Source organism: Leptonychotes weddellii, chromosome 8 (assembly GCF_054177405.1).
Source record: "Leptonychotes weddellii isolate Sample4059 chromosome 8, ASM5417740v2, whole genome shotgun sequence".
NCBI classification, from domain to species: Eukaryota; Metazoa; Chordata; class Mammalia; order Carnivora; family Phocidae; genus Leptonychotes; species Leptonychotes weddellii.
Window position 1 is genome coordinate 82,733,567 of NC_138376.1, and position 19,335 is coordinate 82,752,901.

At 39.1% G+C, this 19,335-nt stretch overlaps 1 protein-coding gene across 1 annotated transcript in view; it reads left to right on the forward strand.

Annotated features, from left to right (window-relative positions):
• The window catches only part of ARMC2 (armadillo repeat containing 2), a 104,272-nt gene extending 98,321 nt beyond the window's left edge, over positions 1–5,951 (forward strand). The window contains exons 17-18 of the mRNA XM_081828760.1: positions 168–328; positions 5,537–5,951. Coding sequence (XP_081684886.1) covers positions 168–328; positions 5,537–5,694 — 319 coding nt within the window. The 3' untranslated portion in view covers positions 5,695–5,951. The remainder of the gene's footprint in view (positions 1–167; positions 329–5,536) is intronic.
• Positions 5,952–19,335: the final 13,384 nt, after the last annotated feature.

Sequence of the window (19,335 nt, forward strand, 5' to 3'; positions counted from 1 at the left end):
TTGTTACTTTGTAGCTACTTAAATTTGTAGATGTGAAAATTTTAAAAATAATCACTGAATTACATATAATACATATTAAATAATGCAGAAGGATAATCATTATGCTAAAAATACAAAAAAGAGATTCTGACCTAATGACTTCTCAATTTGACTTTTTGAAAACTCAGGTTGGTGGATTGTTTAAGACATTTTGGTCCTACCGATTGGCAGCTGGCCTGCTTGGTTTGCAAAACTTTATGGAACTTCAGTGAAAATATCACCAATGCTTCATCGTGTTTTGGAGATGAAGACACCAACACGCTCTTAGTCCTGCTGCCATCATTTTTAGGTAAGACTCCTGACTGTGAGTCTGTGGGTTTTATCAGAATAAGAGAATTTTTTTTTTCTGTGACCTGCATGAATAAAGATTGGTATGTGTTTGAGTAGCTGTGTAAATTTGGACATATCTGGAAGAGGCTGAATGTTATTTACAGTGGGGACACAAGGACGTTTAACTCATTGGATACTGTCATGATTTCTGTCGCTTTTTCTTTTTCTTTTTTTTGCATTTTTATAGACTGCCTAATTCCAATATTTCAGCATAAATTATTGCTATTGTTTAAAAATATATAGATGTTGCAATTGAGAAAATATGGCTAAAAGCTACTCTGAATTAAGTCATGCTTTTAATGTATCTATGCATTTTATTTTTTTTAAAAGAATTCTTTATTTTGAGAGAAAGAGAATGAGAGAGTGAGCACCGGGGGAGAGGAGGGACAGAGGGAGAGAGAGAATCTTAAGCAGACTCCCCCCTGAGCAGAGAGCCCCATGTGGGGCTCGATCTCAAAACCCTGAGATCATGACCTGAGCTGAAACCAAGGGTCAGAAGCTTAACCGACTGAGCCACCCAGGTGCCTCCAGATCCATACATTTTAATTAGCAGCTATATTAATTATAATGTGGAGGAGCATCTGTGAAACAATTTTGATATTACAGTGGGGTTCAGACCATTGAAAGGCAGGAAGTCACTGATACAAACCAAAGGTAAAAGGATAGTTTCTTACACTAAAAAAAAAGAAGGTTTTTTAGAATTTTTTTTCATCCTGGGTTAGTCTAAAACAATGGTTTGAGTAAGTAAATGAGCATTTTCTATAATTATTTCCCCCAAATGGGGGCAATGTCCCTACCATTGCCCAGGCACTGTGTTGGATCAGCAAGGCTAAGTGGAGAGGCTCAGTGTGACTTAGCAGTCATGGATTCAAACCCTCGTGCTCTTCTGTGGTGTGATTGGACCAGAGAATTTCAGGACCGGTCTTTTCATATCTACGACGGGGACATGGTAATTCCTGCCTCGCTCCAGGGAGTAGTGAGGATCATATAGAGTGCATCAGGAAAAGACCAGAGGACCATAGCCGGACAGTTCTGAGTTTAAAACCTTGCTTTAGTCACTCCTAAGTTTTTGACGTTGGGCTTAACCTCCCTAAATTTATATTTTCTCATCTCTAAGCTAGGGACAATCAATGGGCACTTTGCAGAGTTTTTGGACTGGTACAGGAGGAGATATATGCAGAGAGCCTGATAGAGTCCGGGACCCACAGCCTGACCGTGAAGGTGCTTTGTAAATTCTACGTGTTGTAACAATGTTATTAAACAGGAGCTCAGAACCAGAAGTTATCTGAAAGACTTGGGATTGCTAAATTGATGTGAAATTTGCTTTTTCCCCGGTAAAAATAATTGTGTGTGTGTAGGAGTGAGAAAAAATGAACATGATTTTAAATCATTGACGTTCACAGTGTGCTCTGTGAACGCTGAGCTTTCTTAGGTTGCCAGGAACAGAAGTCCGTGCTCAACTTGCCTTAATTCAGTTCTCAGGTGTGGCAGAGCATTGGAATCAGGTGTGGAATTTAAAGAACACACACTTGTCCTGACCCCATTCCCAGAAATTCTGATTTAGGAACTCTGGGGTGAGGCCCATTGTCTGCATTTTTTTTTCCCCAAAGTCCCACAGGTGAGTTTGCTCTGCAGCCAGGCTTGAGAACCCCTCCCCTGGTTAATGAAGGACTTTAAGGGAAGGATGCACCTTGCACAAAGCCTGCTGGAGAGGCACTGGAATGTCGTTCTGGATGAAACCAGAGTCCGCGACTGACCCCTACAGTAGCAGGCCGTCAGCTGCTCCGCCCTGCTGGAGACGCAACTCTGCTCTGTGTCTGCTGGTCTGCACAAAGTCCCTGTAGGCTCCCGCTCGGGCCTGGCTCCAAGTAGCTCAAGGCTGCTGCTTGCTGCCCATGGCAGGAGTCTCCCCCGCTGTTGGCTCACCTTCTATTTGTCTCCCATTTGGGGGAAGAGGTGTGATTGGTTCCGTGCATCACTCCCTGGGGCTATCGGGCCTTCAGGGCTTAGGCAGCAGCTGCCTCCACCATAGGCTGTCCCTGGCTTCCTTTTGCACTTAGGTCCAGGGCAGTCAACCATAATAGCAAAATGGCGGGGCGTGGGACACAAGGGCCCCTTTGAAGCGGGTGTGGGCACAGTCAGCTCATCGGCAGGTACAGAACCTGGCAGGTGCTTCATTCTAGTAGGCCCAGTGCCTGCTCCCCCTCCATCAACCTTCCCTTAGAACCAGGTTGGGCCTCTCCTTGTGCTTCCCCAACCTCTGAGCCTTTGCGTGTGCCGTACCCCTTACCCGCCTAGCCAGGTGCTGCTGTCCCGGCAGACCCTTTCCGCATCCCTTTTCAAGCCCATGGTCTAGTCGTAGGAAATCTGTACTTCTTAAATAGCAATCATGAACGGTGTAACTTCTCCTGTATTATTGTTTTGTAACTTTGATCTTGTTTCCCCACTCTAGTTGAGCCACGTTAGGGAAAGAATATTGCCTCATACGAAGGTCCTTGATAGATGCCTGTGGACTGGCTAACTTTCTAAATCCACCCCCCCACCCACCCCCTGGAAGGGGACTGTGGCGTGGGTAACAAAAATAAAGCCAGATGATCAGGGAGCCAAGCAACCGGCACTGTGTGTGTGTCAGGGATTTCCCAGGTGATCACAAGGCCTTCCTTACAAACCCTAAGGACTGGGCTGTTTCCTGGTTTCTCCCTCCACAGACCCTTGTTTCTGACAGGGCTGTAGCTGTGTCTGACCAGTTGGGCAGCAGCAAGTCCTATGGATATGAGGGGTGAGAGTGGGCTTGAATTGCAGTTCTTGCACAAAGATAGCCAATTCTTGATCTCAGGGTTGTGAGTTCGAGCCCCACACTGGGTGTAGAGATTACTTAAATAAATTTTTTAAAAATCGCACTAATAAGCCCATTCCAAACAGCATGGACCATGAAGACTATGCCTTATAATAGGGCAATAATTAAACCCTCAATAGCTACCTGGTGCTGACCGCAAGCTGCAAGATAGTGTAGTGAGTAGGAGAAGCTTTTATTGATGCCACAGGATACTTAAGCTATAATAGAGATTGTGATATAATGATCACTGAGAAATTTGTATTGAGTTCTTTACCCCTTTCTATACCTTTCTAATACCTTGCTTTAAATTTTAGTATTAGAAGTATGCTGTGCACGAAGAAAGCTTAAGAATGATTGGTTATCTAAATCAGTGCTCTTCACGCTGTGTCCAGCATCTTTAAAAAAATGAAGTAGCAAAGAAAGAAAATACCAGAATATATCACATGTAGTAAAGCGAAGTATTCTATTGTGAAACAGTTGTTATTTGTACATAAGTTTGTAAGTAACAATGTACAGTCATGACATATGTATTTTTTAGGTCACAGTCAAGAGTTTGAAAATCACAGATCTCAATTCACCTCTGCCATTCTTGGCAGTCAAGTTCCAAAATGTAATACTTTCTTAAGTATTTTCCTATTTACTTTGAAACTGCAGACTGCTTTTCTCTTAGCTGTAGCTATTTGGCCACTTTTGTTATCTTGTCTAACCTGATTTACAAATTAATAGGGTCCAAGTGTGGATTAACTAATTCTAGGCCAAACCTCAAGAAAAGTAATACAGTCTTGACCTTAGATTGAAAAAAGCCCCAAAACGGCCAAATCGAGATTTGCTAAACCTACTAAATCCAACCAAAGCCCTGGCAGAGGAAGGAACTGCCAAGCCTCTTGAATAAGAGAATTCATTGTCTCATAGAAGTCTGTGCTCAGAAAACCTGCAAAAGAGTGAGCCAGAAGATGATCTAGAAATCCAAAAGTGCTGTGTCTCTCAGGCTCCTCTTATCTGCAGGTAGCCCGGTGGGAAGGGCTTTGAAGGCACCAAATGCCACCTGCATCCTCCTGTCAAGGCCTGGTTAGCGTGTGGCTGGGGAGATCCAGGTTTGCTCGCCGGGCCTCCGTGGAGCACCTTGCTGGAGTGTTTGTGCAGAACTTCTCTCAGCACTACATAGCTGTGCTCTTGCTTGGGGGAAGGGAGGGGACAAACGGGGGATTCCAGGCCCCCTTATCTCGTGCTGAGTGCCTCCACTAACACCAGCAGTGCCAAAGTACACAGGATCAAGGAAAATAGTGTAGAAAATTTGATGTAGACAGTAATAAAGCATTTTATAATGGGATTTTAATTGGCCCCATGGGAAAAAAAAGTTTGCTCGTTATGTAAGGAGCCATATTTGCGGTCATTTTTGGGCTTCGTGGTTCCCACTTAGAAAGTCGGCCTCTGCCACAGACCTTGGAAGTGGTAGAGCTGATTTTCTGAGTGGCAGGCTGGTGCATTTTCCTGAAGTCCTTCACATGGGGCGTGAAGCCCAATATAAACAAGTAAAAATGCCGTGGCAGGTTGGCACAGAGACCTTTGCGGCCATTTATCTTCCTATTTGGGTTGGACATACTTACGGTGTTTGCAGAACTCAGGGTGCCCTTGGACTAAGAAGCAAGCTAAGATTGTAATTTTGCTGCTTTTTTTTTTTTTTTTTACTAGTGTTTTTTGCATTATACATAGAGTCACTGGGATTCTAATACTCCTTGGGATTCTCAGAGTCTCCTACTATTCACTGTTATTGGCAAGAGCACGGGGGATTGCCTTTTCCAAGCAGCATGTTGGGGCTACTTTGAAGCCAGCAAAATTGATTTTCAAGTCAAGTTTACAGTGCCAAATTCAACTGTGCTACTTTCCCAAAAGATTTCCTGACTTCTTTTATATCTGTCAATCGCTAAAATAATTAACTTTTCTAATGTGCAGATAAGGAAGTAACTATTAATATTTTGTCTCTTCTGAGAAATTGTGATCTGACTTTTGGATGTGCACTTACATAGAAACACTTAGGGATTAGTTGAAATAAGAGCTCAATTCCATCTAGGATTTTTTTCTTTCGAGAAGATTATTGTCCTTTTTTATTAAGAGATTATGAATATTTTAAAATAAGTATAGTCTAAAGCACCAAAGAGAGTAAAGAACTCCTTCTATAAAACAACATTTTAACCCCCAAATCATTATCTGTGTCCTATTGGAATCAGAAATGACCCAGGATAAGTTTAACTTACGCCAACAAAAATTAAATTTTATCCAATAGGATTACATTTCCGAATAATCGCTGTAATTTTAATTTTTCCGATATAGATGAAGAACTAGCACTGGATGGCAGTTTTGACCGAGACCTAAAAAACTATCACAAACTCCAATGGGAAACAGAATTCAAACCTGTGGCACAGCAGCTTCTAAACCGAATTCAGAGTCATCACACCTTCCTGGAACCCCTGCCTATTCCTTCTTTCTAACACGATGCCGCTTAACAACAGAAACAGGAAGTCAGGTCTCCTTCATTCTTGAGCAGTGGTAACAAACACGAACATTTGTTTTTCTGTATTGGCAAATATTGAAAGTTTTTCAGATACTGATTTTAGGGAGTAGTCTAAGGATTTTAAAAGAAATAAGCATTTTTTTCTCGTTAGGTATTATGGAAAAATGAATATAAATGTACTTTCTGCTACGAGAAATGTAAGATGAAAATATATCCATATTTTTTCTAAGGAAATGACTTTTTCTATTCTCTAGTCAATACTTCAGTTCTAATCTTAAAATCCCAATTTAACAATTCTGGAATTTAAGTGTTTGTCAGTTCAGTAGTTAAATGAACTGTGCAATGAAGAAATTAGATTTTTGTATATGGGGAGAATGGTGGTCAACACTATGAGGAACACATTCCTACATAAACATCTGTACTAATTCTTACATCCTCCAATAATAATTTTCTGGTTAGGTACTAGTATTTTTCTGGTTTTATTAAGAGCAAGAGTAAGCAGAAACATTTAGAAAAGACTACTTTGGGCAATCTACTCTTTATTAAATAAGTAAAATAAGTGGAAAAGGGAGTATCTTACCTCTTTCTTCTCATTTGAAATAAAATGACCAGACCAGACCGTCCTTCCTAATTGTAATTTTCTGTGACTAGGGAGGTAATATAATGTCCTAGAAAGGGTCTAGGCTTAGGTATATGGCAGATCTCAGTTTGAATCTTAGCTATCTCCTGCTTCGGCCTTGGGCAAACAACTTAATTTCTTTAGCTTCAACTGTAAAATGGGAATATTTTATTATAGTTCAATTTGGTAAAAAAAAAAAACATTAAATGGGCAAATTGCCTAGCACAGTGTCTGATGTGGTTAGTAGGTGCTCAATAAATAACATGATGGTGATTATTAGTTTGCCATTCTTTGCAGGGTAAGTTTGGCCATTGAATAAATGATAAAAACAAAAGAAACTGAGATTACCATTACCCTATATTAGCCAAGTGAAGATTTGGAAATAAAAGTAGATGTACTACTCTGCTTGGAGAAAAGCTGTTATTAATGGCTCTTCACCCTGCAAAATGCCAAGACTGATGGGAAGAAGGCAGGCATGCAGGTACCCCAGACTGGATGGCTCTCAAAGACCAGTAGAAAATACCTAAATTTCCAGGAAGAAATAGACTTTTGTAGGGCCCTTCTAGTCTGGGGCTTGTCTCTGGTGAGGACTCAGCAAAATCCCCTGGGGACATGCCTTACTGTATAGTGTGATGGGCTCATCTCTCAAAACGATTTAAAGATCTAAGTGTTTTTACAATTTTTAAATTTTTTTTTATCCATGGCAGGCTATATATTCTACTTTCAGTGAAAAAGATTAAACTATTTCCTCCCCTAAAACAGCCCCCTCAGTATTTATAACTAATATAATTCATGGTGGAATACCACTATACCTGTTCTTCATATAAACTCCTCACCTTCAGACTCATAGGCAAGCCGGACCTTTTGGAGACATCTATCTGCCCCCTCCCCTTTCTTAAGATTTTATTTTTTAAGTGAGCTCTACATTGAACATGAGACTCGAACTCCCAACCCTGGGATCAAGAGTCGCATGTTCTACTGACTGAGCCAGCCCGGCGCCCCTGCCTTTTTAAAAAAGTGATAAAAAACACGTAACATAAAATTGACCATACTATTTTTTTTTTTTTTTTAAGATTTTATTTGCGAGAGAGAGAATGAGAGACAGAGAGCATTAGAGGGAGGAGGGTCAGAGGGAGAAGCAGACTCCCTGCTGAGCAGGGAGCCCGATGTGGGACTCGATCCCGGGACTCCAGGATCATAACCTGAGCCGAAGGCAGTCGCTTAACCAACTGACCCACCCAGGCCCCCTGACCATACTATTTTTAAGTGTACAGTTCAGTAGCGTTAGGTATATTTACATTGCTCTGCAACAGAACTCTAGAACTTTTTCATCTTGCAAAACTAAAACTCTATATCTGTTAAAAAAAAAAAAAAAAATCCCCATTTCCTCTTCCCCGCTCCCCCCCAGCTCCTAGCAACCACCATTCTACTTTGTTTCTATGAATTTGCTTAGTTCAGATACCTCACATAAGTGGAATCATACAGTATTTGTCTTTTTGTACTGGCTTATTTCACTTAGCATAATGTCCTCCAAGTATGTCCATGTTGAAGCATGTGACAAGATGTTCTTTTTAAAGCTGAATAATATTTCCTCATATGTAGATCCCATATTTTGTTTATCCAGTCCTCTATCAATGGGCATTTGGGTTGCTTCTACCTCATGGCTATTGTGAATCATGCTGTTTTGAACATGGGTGTATAAATAGCTCTTTGAGATCCTGCTTTCAGTTCTTTTGGGTATACATCCAGAAGTGGAATTACTGGATCATATAGTAATTCTATTTTTAATTTTGGGGGGAATTATTTATACTGCTTTCCACTAAGGCTGCACTGTCTTACATTACCACCAACAGTACACAAAGGTTCGAATTTCTTCACATCTTTGCCAACACCTGTTTTTTTTTTTTTATAGTAGCCATCATAAGGGGTGTAAAGTGATATCTCATTGTGGTTTTGATTTGCATTTCTCTAATAATTAGTGATGTTGAATATCTCTTCATACGTTTGTTGACTTTGTATATCATCCCTGGATTAATATCTATTCAAGTCCTTGGCCCATTTTTTAGTTGGTCTATTTGGGTTTTTTGTTGTTGAGTTGAAGGAGTTCTTTATATATTCAGGGTATTAACCCCTTATTAGGTAGGTATATGATTTGTAAATATTTTCTCCCATTCCATAGGTTGCCTTTTCACTCTGTTGATTGTACCCTTCGATGCACAGAAGTTTTTTGCTTTTTTTTTTTTTTTTTAAATAATCTCTATGCCCAAAGTGGGGCTCAAACTCATGACCCCGAGATCAAGAGTTGCATGTTCTGCCAACTGAGCCAGCCAGGCACCCCATTGATGCACAGAAGTTTTTAAGTTTGATGTGTTCTGTTTGTCTAGGTTTTTTTTTTTTTTTTTAACCTTTGCTTTTGGTGTTACATCCAATAAATCATTGACAAATCCAATGTCCTGAGGCTTTTCCCGTTTTCTCCTGGGAATTTTATTGTTTCAATTCTTACATTTAGATCTTTAATCCATTTTAATTTTTCTGTATGATGTAAGGTAAGGGTCTAACTTCATTCTTTTGCATGTGGATACCTAGTTTTCCCAGCATCATTTGTTGAAGTGCAGTCACTTCCTCACTGAACATTCCTGGTACCCTTGTCCATCATTTGGCTATATGTGTGAAGGTTGATTTCTGGGCTTTCCGTTCTGTTCCATTGCTCTATATGTCCGTCTTTATGGCAGTACCACACTGTTTTGATTACTGTAGCTTTGTAATATGTTTGGAAATCAGGCCATGTGAGACCTCCACTTTTTTTTTTTTTTTTATGGAATATAGTTGACCTACAATATTAGTTTCAGGTATACAACATAATGATTCAACAATTTACATTATGAAAATACTCACCAAAGTAAGTGTAGTTATCATCTGTCACCATACAAAGTTATTATAACATTGACTATATTCCCTATGCTGTACTTTTCATTCCCATGACTCCTTTATAACTAGTTTGTGCCTCTTAATCGCCCTTTTTAAAAGATTTATTAGAGAACACGTGTGTGTGGGGGAGGGGCAGAGAGGGAGAGGAAGAGAATCTCAAGCGGACTCTGCTGAGCACAGAGCCTGACATGGGGCTTGATCCCCCAACCCTGAGATCATGACCTGAGCTGAAACTGAGAGTGGGAATGCTTAACCAACCAAGCTACCCAGGCGCCCTCCTCTTAATCCCTTTCATCAATTTTACCCATCGCCCCATGTCCTCAACTCTGGCAAGTACCAGATTATTCTCTGTATTTATTGGTCTGCTTCTGTTTTTTTGTTTGCTTATTCATTTAAGATTCCATATATAAGTGAAATCATACAATATTTGTCTTTCTCTGATTTATTTCACTTAGCATAATACCCTGTAGGTCCATCCATGTTGTTGCAAATAGCAAGATTTCTTTTTTTTATTGCTGCATAATATTGCAGTGTGTGTATATATACCACATCTTCTTTATCCATTCATCTATCAATGGATGCTTAGGTTGCTTCCATAACTTGGCTATTGTGAAAAATGCTGCAACTAACATACGGGGGCATATATGTTTTCTTTTTCTTTTCTTTCCTTTATTTCCTTTCTCTCTCTCTTTCTCTCTCTCTCTTTCTCTCTCTCTCTCTTTCTCTCTCTCTCTCTTTCTCTCTCTCTCTCTCTTTCTCTCTCTCTTTCTTCCTTTTCTTTGAGTAAATACCCAGTAGTGGAATTACTTGATTATATGGTATTTCTATTTTTAATTTTTTAAGGAACCTGCATACTGCTTTCCATAGTGGCTGCACCAATTTACATTCCCACCAACAGTGCAGGAGGGTTTCCTTTTCTCCCCATCTTTGCCAACACTTGTTAGTTCTTGTCCTTTTGATAATAGCCATTCTGAGTGGTGTGAGGTGATCTCGTTGTGGTTTTGATTTGCATTTCCCTGATTAGTGATATTGAGCATCTTTTCATGTGTCTGTCCATTCTTTGGAAAAATGTCTATTCAGGTCTTCTGCCCATTTTTAAATTAGATTCTTTGGGTTTTCTTGGTGTTGAGGTGAATGAGTTCTTTATATACTTTGGATATTAACTCCTTTTTGGATCTATCATTTGCAAGTATCTTCCCCAATCAGTAGGCTGCCTTTTCATTTTGTTCATGGTTGCCTTCCCTGTGCAAAAGCTTTTTAGTTTGATGCAGTCCAGCAGTTTATTTTTGCTTTTGTTTCTCTTGCCTGAAGAGACCAATCCAAAAAAATATTACTAAGACTGATGTCCATGAGTTCACTGCCTATATTTTCTTTTAGGAGTTTTATGGTTTCAGATCTTACATTTAGGTCTTTAATCCATTTTGAGTTTATTTTTTCTGTATGGTGTAAGAAAATGATCCAGTTTCATTCTTTTGCATGTTGCTGTCCAGTTTTCCCAGCACCGTTTATTGAAGAGACTGTTGTTTCCCCATTGTATATTCTTGCCTCCTTTGCCATAGGTTAATTGACCATATAAGTGTGGGTTTATTTCAGGGCTCTCTATTCTTTTCTATTGATCTATGTGTCTGTTTTTGTGCCAGTACCATACTGTTTTGATTACTTTATAGTATAGTTTGAATCTGAGGTTGTGATAGCTTTGTTCTCCTCAAGATTGATTTGGCTATTTGGGATCTTTTGTGGTTCCACACAATTTTAAGATTATTTCTTCTAGGTGTGTGAAAATACTAATGGTATTTTGATAGAAATTGCACTGAATCAGTAGATTACTTTGGGTAGTGTGGGCATTTTAATATTTTTCCAGTCATTGAGCATGGTATATCTTTCCATTTGTGTTGTCTGAAGTTTATTTCATCAATGTCTTACAGTTTTCAAAGCACGTATCTTTCACCTAGGTATTTTATTCTTTTTGATGCAATTGTAAATAGGATTGTTTTCTTAAATTTTCTTTCTGCTTGTTGTTATTAGTGCATAGCAATGCAATAGATTTTTGCATATTTTATATCTTGAAGCTTTACTGAACTCATTTATTAGTTCTAATAGGTTTTTGGTGAAGTCTTTAGGGTTTTATACATATGGTATCATGTCATCTGCAAATAGTGATAGTTTTAATTCTCCCTTACCAATTTGGGTGCCTTTTATTTGTTGTCTGATTGCTGTGGCTAGGACTTCCAGTATTCTATTGAAAGAAAGTGGTGAAAGTGAAAATCCTTGTCTTGTTCCTGATCTTAGAGGAAAATGTTCAGTTTTTCACCATTGAGTATATTAGCTGTGGGTTTGTCATATATGGCCTTTATTATCTTGAGGTATGTTCCCTCTACACCCTCTTGTTGAGAGTTTTTAATCATGAACAGATGTTGAATTTTGTCAAATGTTTTTTATCCTTCATTTTCTTAATGTGATGTATCATGTTGATTTGCAGATATTGAATATCCTTGCATCCCTGAGATAAAGTACACTTGATGGTGATAAGTGACCCTTTAAATGCTAAGATTTTGCTGAGGACTTTTGTATCTATGTTCATCAGGGATATTGGTCTATAATTTTCTTTTTTTGTGGTGTCTTTGGTTTTGGTATCAGGCTGTGCTGGCCTTATAGAATGAATCTGAAGCATTCCTTCTTGTATTTTTTGGAATAGATTGAGGATAGGTATTAGCTCATCTTTAAATGTTTGGTAGAATTCACCTGTGAAGCCATTTGGTTCTGGATTTCTTTTTTGTTGGGAGTTATCTGATTACTGACAGTAGCTAGTAATCAGTCTGTTCAAATTATCTATTTCTCCTTGATTCTGTCTTGGAATATTGTGTTTCGAGGAATTTATCCATTTCTACTAGTATGTCAAATCTGTTGACATAGAGTTTTTCATAATAGTCTCTAATTATCTTTTGTATTTCTGTGGTGTCAGTTGTAACTTCTTTTTTATTTCTGATTTTATTTTTGAGTCCTCTCTTTTTTAACTGATGAGTTTGGCTAAAGGTTTATCAATTTTATCTTTTCAAAGAATCAGCTGTTAGTTTAATTGATCTTTTCTATTTTTTTTAAGTCTCTACTTATTTCCACTCTGATCTTTATTATTTCCTTCCTTCTATTAACTTTGGGCTCTGTTCTTTTTCTGATTCCTTTAGGTGTGAGGCTAGATGGTTTATTTGAAGTTTTTCTTGTTTCTTGAGGTAGGCCTGAATTGCTATAAACTTCCCTCTTAGAAATGTTTTTGGGGGGCACCTGGGTGGCTCAGTCATTAAGCGTCTACCTTCAGCTCAGGTCATGATCCCGGGGTCCTGGGATCAAGCCCCGCATCGGGCTCCCTGCTCGGCAGGAAGCCTGCTTCTCCCTCTGCCAATCCCCCTGCTTGTGTTCCCTCTCTTGCTGTATCTCTCTCTGTCAAATAAATAAATAAAATCTTTAAAAAAAAAAGAAAAAAGAAATGTTTTTGGTGCATCCCGAAGATTTTGAACCATTGTTTCCCATTTTTATTTGTCTTCAGGCATTTTTTTTTTCCTTTTGACTTCATTGATCCACTGGTTATTTAGTAGAATGTTTAGCCTCCCCTTATATGTGTGTTTTCCAGTTTTTTTCTCATAATTGATTTCTAGTTTCATAATATTATGGTCAGAAAAGATGCTTAATGGGATTTTAATGTTAAATTTGCTGAGATTTGTTTTGTGGCCTACCCTGTGATCTGTCCTAGAGAATGTGTATTCGGTATTTGGATGGAATGTTCTGTATGTATCTGTGAAGTCATTCTGGTCTGTGTCATTCAAAGCCACTGTTTCCTTATTGACTTTTCTGTCTGGATCATCTATCTATTGATGTAAGTAGAGCATGAAAGTCCCCTACCGTTATTGTATTGCTGTCAATTTCTTCCTTTGTATCTGTTAATATCTGTTTTATTTATGTGCTCCTAAATATTTAGATATTTACAATTGTTTTAGATATGTTACAATTGAATAGATATTTAAATTGTTTTATCTTCTTGTTGGATTGATCCCTTCATTATGTAATGCCCTTCTTTGTCTTTTGTTATAGTCTTTGTTTTAAAGTCTATTTTGATGTAAGTATTGCTACCCTTGCTTTTGTTTTCCACTTCCATTTACATGGAATATCTTTCTCAAGCCCTTTACATTCAGTTTTTATGGGTCCTTAAATCTGACATGAGTCTCTTGTAGGCAGCATATAAATGGATCTTCTTTTTTTAATCCATTCATTCTTTTGATTGGAATATTTAGCTCATTTACAGTTAATTAACATGGCAGTAGGTACATACTTATCAATAATTATTTTCTCATTGTTTTTGTAGTTCTCTGTTCCTTTTTTCTTTTGTTCTTGTCTCTTGTGATTTGATGACTTTCTTTAGTCTTGTGGTTGGATTCCTTTCTCTTTATTATTTGTGTATCTATTATAGGCTTTTGGTTTGTGGTTATCATGAGGCTCAAATATAACATCCTCTGTATATAGCAGTCTATATTAAGTTAATGGTTGCTGAAGTTCAAACACATTTTAAAAGCACTACATTTTTACTCCCTGCATGTTTTATGTATATGATGTCATATTTCACATATTTTTATTTTGTGTATCCCTTAACTAATTTTTATAAATATAATTGATTTTACTACTACTTTGTCTTTTCACCTTCATGCTAGTTTAATAAGTGATTCATCTATATCTTTTTTTTTTTTAAAGATTTTATTTATTATTTGACAGAGAGCTAGAGAGGGAACCCAAGTAGGGGGAATGGGAGAGGGAGAAGCAGGCTCTGCAGGGAGCTCGATGTGGGGCTCGATCCCAGGACCCTGGGATCATGACCTGAGCTGAAGGCAGACGCTTAACGACTGAGCCACCCAGGTGCCCTCATCTATATCTTTTTATGTTTGCTTTTACCAGTGAATTTTTCCCTTCCATAATTTTCTAACTTCTAGTTATAGCCTTTTCTTTTCCATTTAAAAGCATCCTTTTAACATTTCTTCTAATGTTTAGTGGGATGAACTCCTCTAACTTTTGTCTGGGAAACTCTTTATCTCCTTCAATTTTGAATGATAACCTTGCCAGGTAGAGTATTCTTGGCTATAGGTTTTTTCCTTTTAGCACTAAATGTATCATGCCACTCACTCTCTTTTGGCCTGCAAAGTGTCTGCTGAAAAAGCAGCTGATCACCTTATGGGATTTCCTTTATACATAACTATTTTTTTTTTTAAAGATTTTATTTATTTGAGAGAGAGAGAGCGAGAGAGGGAACACAAGCAGGGGGGTGTGGGAGAGGGAGAAGCAGGCTTCCCGCCAAGCAGTGAGTCCGATGCAGGGCTCGATCCCAGGACCCCGGGATCATGACCCGAGCCGAAGGCAGATGCTTAACAACTGAGCCACCCACGCGCCCCATCCCTTATACATAACTATTTGCTTTTCTCTTGCTGCTTTTAAGATTCTCTCATCTTTAATTTTCAACATTTTAATTATTATGTGTCTTGACATGGACATCTTTGGGTTCAACTTGTTTGGGGCTCTCTCTGATTCTTGGGCCTGAATGTCTGCTTCCTGCCCTGTGATAGGGAATTTTTCAGCTATTATTTCTTCAAACAAGTTTTCTGTTCCTTTTGAGAAATTTCCTTCTGAGACCCCTATAATGCAAAGTCATTATTCTTGATGTTGTTGCAGAGGCCCCTTAACCTCTCCTCATTTTTTTTTTAAATTTTTTTTTTTTAAAGATTTTATTTATTTATTTGAGAGAGAGAGAGCACGAGAGGGAAGAGGGCAGAGGGAGAAGCAGACCCCCTGCTGAGCAGGGAGCCCGATGTGGGACTCGATCCCGGGACTCCAGGATCATGACCTGAGCCGAAGGCAGTCGCTTAACCAACTGAGCCACCCAGGCGCCCAACCTCTCCTCATTTTTAAAAATTCTTTTTTCTTTTTGCTGTTCAGCTTGGGTACTTCCCATTACTCTGTCTTCCAGATCACTGATCCGTTCTTCTTCATCCTTTAATTTGCTATTGATTTCCTCTAGGGTATTTTTCATTTCAGTTATTATATTTTTTAGCTCTGATTGGTCCTTTTTTGTATTTTCTATCTCCTTGTTGAAGTTTCTCACTGAGTTTGTCTACTCTTTTCTCAAATCTGGTATCTTTATGACCATTACTTTGAATTCTTCATCAGATAGATTATCTCAGTTTTGCTTTGTTTTTTTCCTGAGATTTTTGTCTTATTCTTTCATTTGGAACATACTCCTCTGTGTTGTCATTTTGTCTGGCTCTCTCTATTTGTTTCTATGTATTAGGTAGGTCAGCTACATGTACTGGTCTTGAAAGGAGTGGGCTTATGTAGACAGCATCGTGTGGACCCCCATTCTCCCTGGTCACCAGAACCAAGTGTCCTTGAGGTGTCCTCTGTGTGGGCTGCATGTCCCTTCCTGTTATGACACAACTGCTGTGTGCACACTGGTGGACAGGGTCGGCTCCCAGTGTGGCTGGTTGTGATGACTGGCATGACTATTGCAGGTGCACTGTTGGACAGATTTGGCCCCCTGGTGGGGCTGGCTGCAGTGACCAGTGTGGCTATTGCAGGCAAACTGGTAGGCAGAGCTGGCTCCTGGTGGGGCTGGCTGCAATGACCGGCATGGCTATTGCAAGCATGCTGGTGGGTGAGGCTGGCTCACCTCTTTCCCAGGGAAGGATTTGCTTTGGAGGGGTGCTAGTACCGCTAGGGCTGCCCACTCGGTGTGCTGGGGCACTAGTGACTTTTGGGGGATGCTGGTCCCAACAGAGGCTACCTGCCAGGTATGGCGGGCAGGAGCCATTTTGGGAGGGATGCCTGCTGGGGTGGGTCCTCAAAGAAATGCCAGGGCCACATGAGCATTACTAGCAAGGTAGATGGAAAACAATAGAACTGGCTCTTGCCAGCATCTGGACAGCTAGGCTGAAGGAAGGCAAGAAAAATTGGTGCCTATTTACATTTCTGTTCCTGGAGAAAGCTCCTACAGATCTCTGCCTCTCGGGCACACACCATAAAATTAGTTAATCAGTCTCTTTCACGTATAATCCAAGCACTTTTCAAACTGCTGTTTCCGTGCTGGGTCTTGGACAGAGTCATAAACCACTACCTCTTTAAGAACAAAGTCTTAGTTTCCTCTAGCTCTCCAGCTCTCCTGGAGTTAAGCCTCACTGATTTTCAAAACCAGACCCTATGGAGGCTTGTTTTCCCAGTGCAGGTCTTCAGGGTTGGGCTGCCCAATGTGGGGCTTAGTCTCTTTGCTCCACAGGGAGAACATCTACACCTGTGATATCCCCCCTGCTATGGGTGGCTATCTTGGAGGTTTCATTCCTGACCATGTCTCTTCTCCTCCTACCTTTCTCAGTGTGTGTTCTTCTTTGTCTTTCATTGTCCAAGATCTGTTCCACCATTCTTCAGGTCACTTCCAGGGTGAGTTGCATTATATATAGCTGTTGCCTTGGCATGTCCGTGAGAGGAGGTAAGCTCAGGATCCTCTCATTCTGCCATCTTCCTGGAATAAGCCAACTCTAGAATGTTCTCTGGCTCTTGGGGGTCCTTTGGGACTCCATATGAATTTTAGGATAGATTTTTCTATTCTTGCAAAAAAGGGCATTTTCAGAGCTTGCGTTGAATCTGTAGATTATTGTAGATATATTGACATCTTAACAATATCCTGAAATCTTTCAATCCATGACCATGGATGCCTTTCCATTCATTTGTGTCTTCCTTAATTTCTCACAGCAGTGTATTGCAGTTTTCAGGGCACAAGTCTTACACCTTCTTGGTTAAACTTATTCCTAAGTGTTTATTCTTTTTGATGCTATTGTAAATGGAATTGTTTTCTTAAGTTTCTTTTCAGATTGTTCATTTTTAGTGTATAGAAAGCAACTGATTTTTATGTGTTGATTTTTGTATCTCGTAACTTTGCTGAATTTATTAGTTCTAACGTGTGTGTGTGTGTGTGATCTTTAGGGTTTTTTGCATATAATATCATGTCACCTGCAAACAGATAATTTGACTCTTCCTTCCTTTCCAATTTGAATGCCTTTTCTTTTTCTTGCCTGATTGTCCTGGCCAGGACTTCCAGGACAATGTTGAAGTGGTAGGGTAGTCACCTTTGTCTTGTTCCTGATCTTATAGGAAAAGCTTTCAGTCTTTCATTGAATATGATATTAATTATAGGCTTTTCATTTATGGGCTTTATTACATTCAGATAGTTTCCTTCTAATTCTATTTTGTTGAGTGGTTTTAATCATGAAAGGGTGTTGAATTTTATCAAATGCTTTTTCTGCATCAATTGAGATAATCATGGGTTTTTTGTTTTGTTTTGTTTTTGTCCTTCCTTCATTCTGTTAATGTTGTGTATTGTGTTGATCATTTGTAGTATGTTGAACCATCCTTGCATTCCAGGAATAAATCCTACTTCATACTTCTAATGTGCTGTTGAATTTTCTTTGCTAGAATTTTGTTCAGGATTTTTGCATCAGTATTCATCAGGGATAGTGGTCTGTAGTTTTCTTGTTATATGTCTTTTTTTTAATTTTAAGTTTTTAATTCCAGTTAATGTACAGTGTTATAGTAGTTTCAGGTGTACAATTTAGTAATTCAGCATTTCCATATATCACCCAGTGCTCCTCACAACCAGTGCACTCCCTAATCCTCATCACCTATTAAGCTGATGCCCCCGCCACCCACCTCCCTTCTAGTAACCATCTGTTTGTTCTCTGTAATTAGGAGTCTGTTTCTTGATTTGTCTCTCTCTCTCTCTCTTATTTTTTCCCTTTGTTTGTTTCATTTCTTAAATTCCACATGAGTGAAATCATATGGTATTTGTCTTTCTCTGACTGACCCATTTCACTTAGCATTATAGTCTCTAGCTCAATCCATGTTGTTGCAAATGGCAAGATTCCACTTGTTTTTATGGCCAACTAATATTCCAGTGTGTGTGTGTGTGTGTGTGTGTGCGCGCGCGTGCACGTGTATACACACCACCTCTTCTTTATTCATCATTTGATGGACACTTGGGCTCTTTCCATAATTTGGCTATTGTAGATAATGCTGCTATAAACATAGGAGTGCATGGATCCCTTTGAATTAGTGTTTTTGTATTTTTTTGGTAAATACCCAGTAGTTTGATTGCTGGATCATAGGGTAGTCTATTTTGACTTCTTGAAGAAACTCCATAATGTTTTCCAGAGTGGCTGTACTAGTTTGCATTTCTACCAACAGTGCAAGAGGAACGGTTCCCCTTTCTCTACATCTTCACCAACACCTGTTATTTCTTGTGTTGTTGATTTTAGCCATTCTGACAAGTGTGTAGTTTTGATTTGCATTTCCCTGATGATAAGTGAGGATGAACACTTTTTCATGTGTCTCGTGGCCATCTGGATGTTTTTGGGAAAATGTCTTTTCATGTCTTCTGCCCATTTCTTAATTGGATTATTTGTTTTTTTTGGGTGTTAAATTCTATGAGTTCTTTATATGTTTGGATACTAACCCTTCATTGGATATATCATTTGCCAATATCTTCTCCCATTCTCTGGGTTGCCTTTTAGTTTTGTTTCCTTTGCTGTGCAGAAGCTTTTCATTTTGATGTAATCCCAATAGCTTATTTTTGCTTTTGTTTCCTGTGCCTCAGAAGACCTACCAAAAAGTTGTTACATCCGATGTCAAAGAAGTTAATGCCTGTGTTCTCCTCTAGGATCTTAATGGTTTCCTGTCTCACATTTAGGTCTTTAATCCATTTTGAACTTATTTTTGTGTATGGTGTAAGAAAGTGGTCCAGTTTCATTATTTTGCATGTTGCTGTCCAGTTTTCCTAACCCCATTTGTTGAGGAGATTGTCTTTTTCCCGTTGGATATTCTTTCTTGCTTTGTCAAAGATTAATTGACCATATAATTGTGGGTTTATTTCTGGGTTTTCTGTTCTGTTCCATTGATCTATGTGTTTATTTTTGTGCCAGTACCATATTCTTTTGATTACTACAGCTTTGTAATATAACTTGAAGTCCAGAATTGTGATGCCTCCAGCTTTGC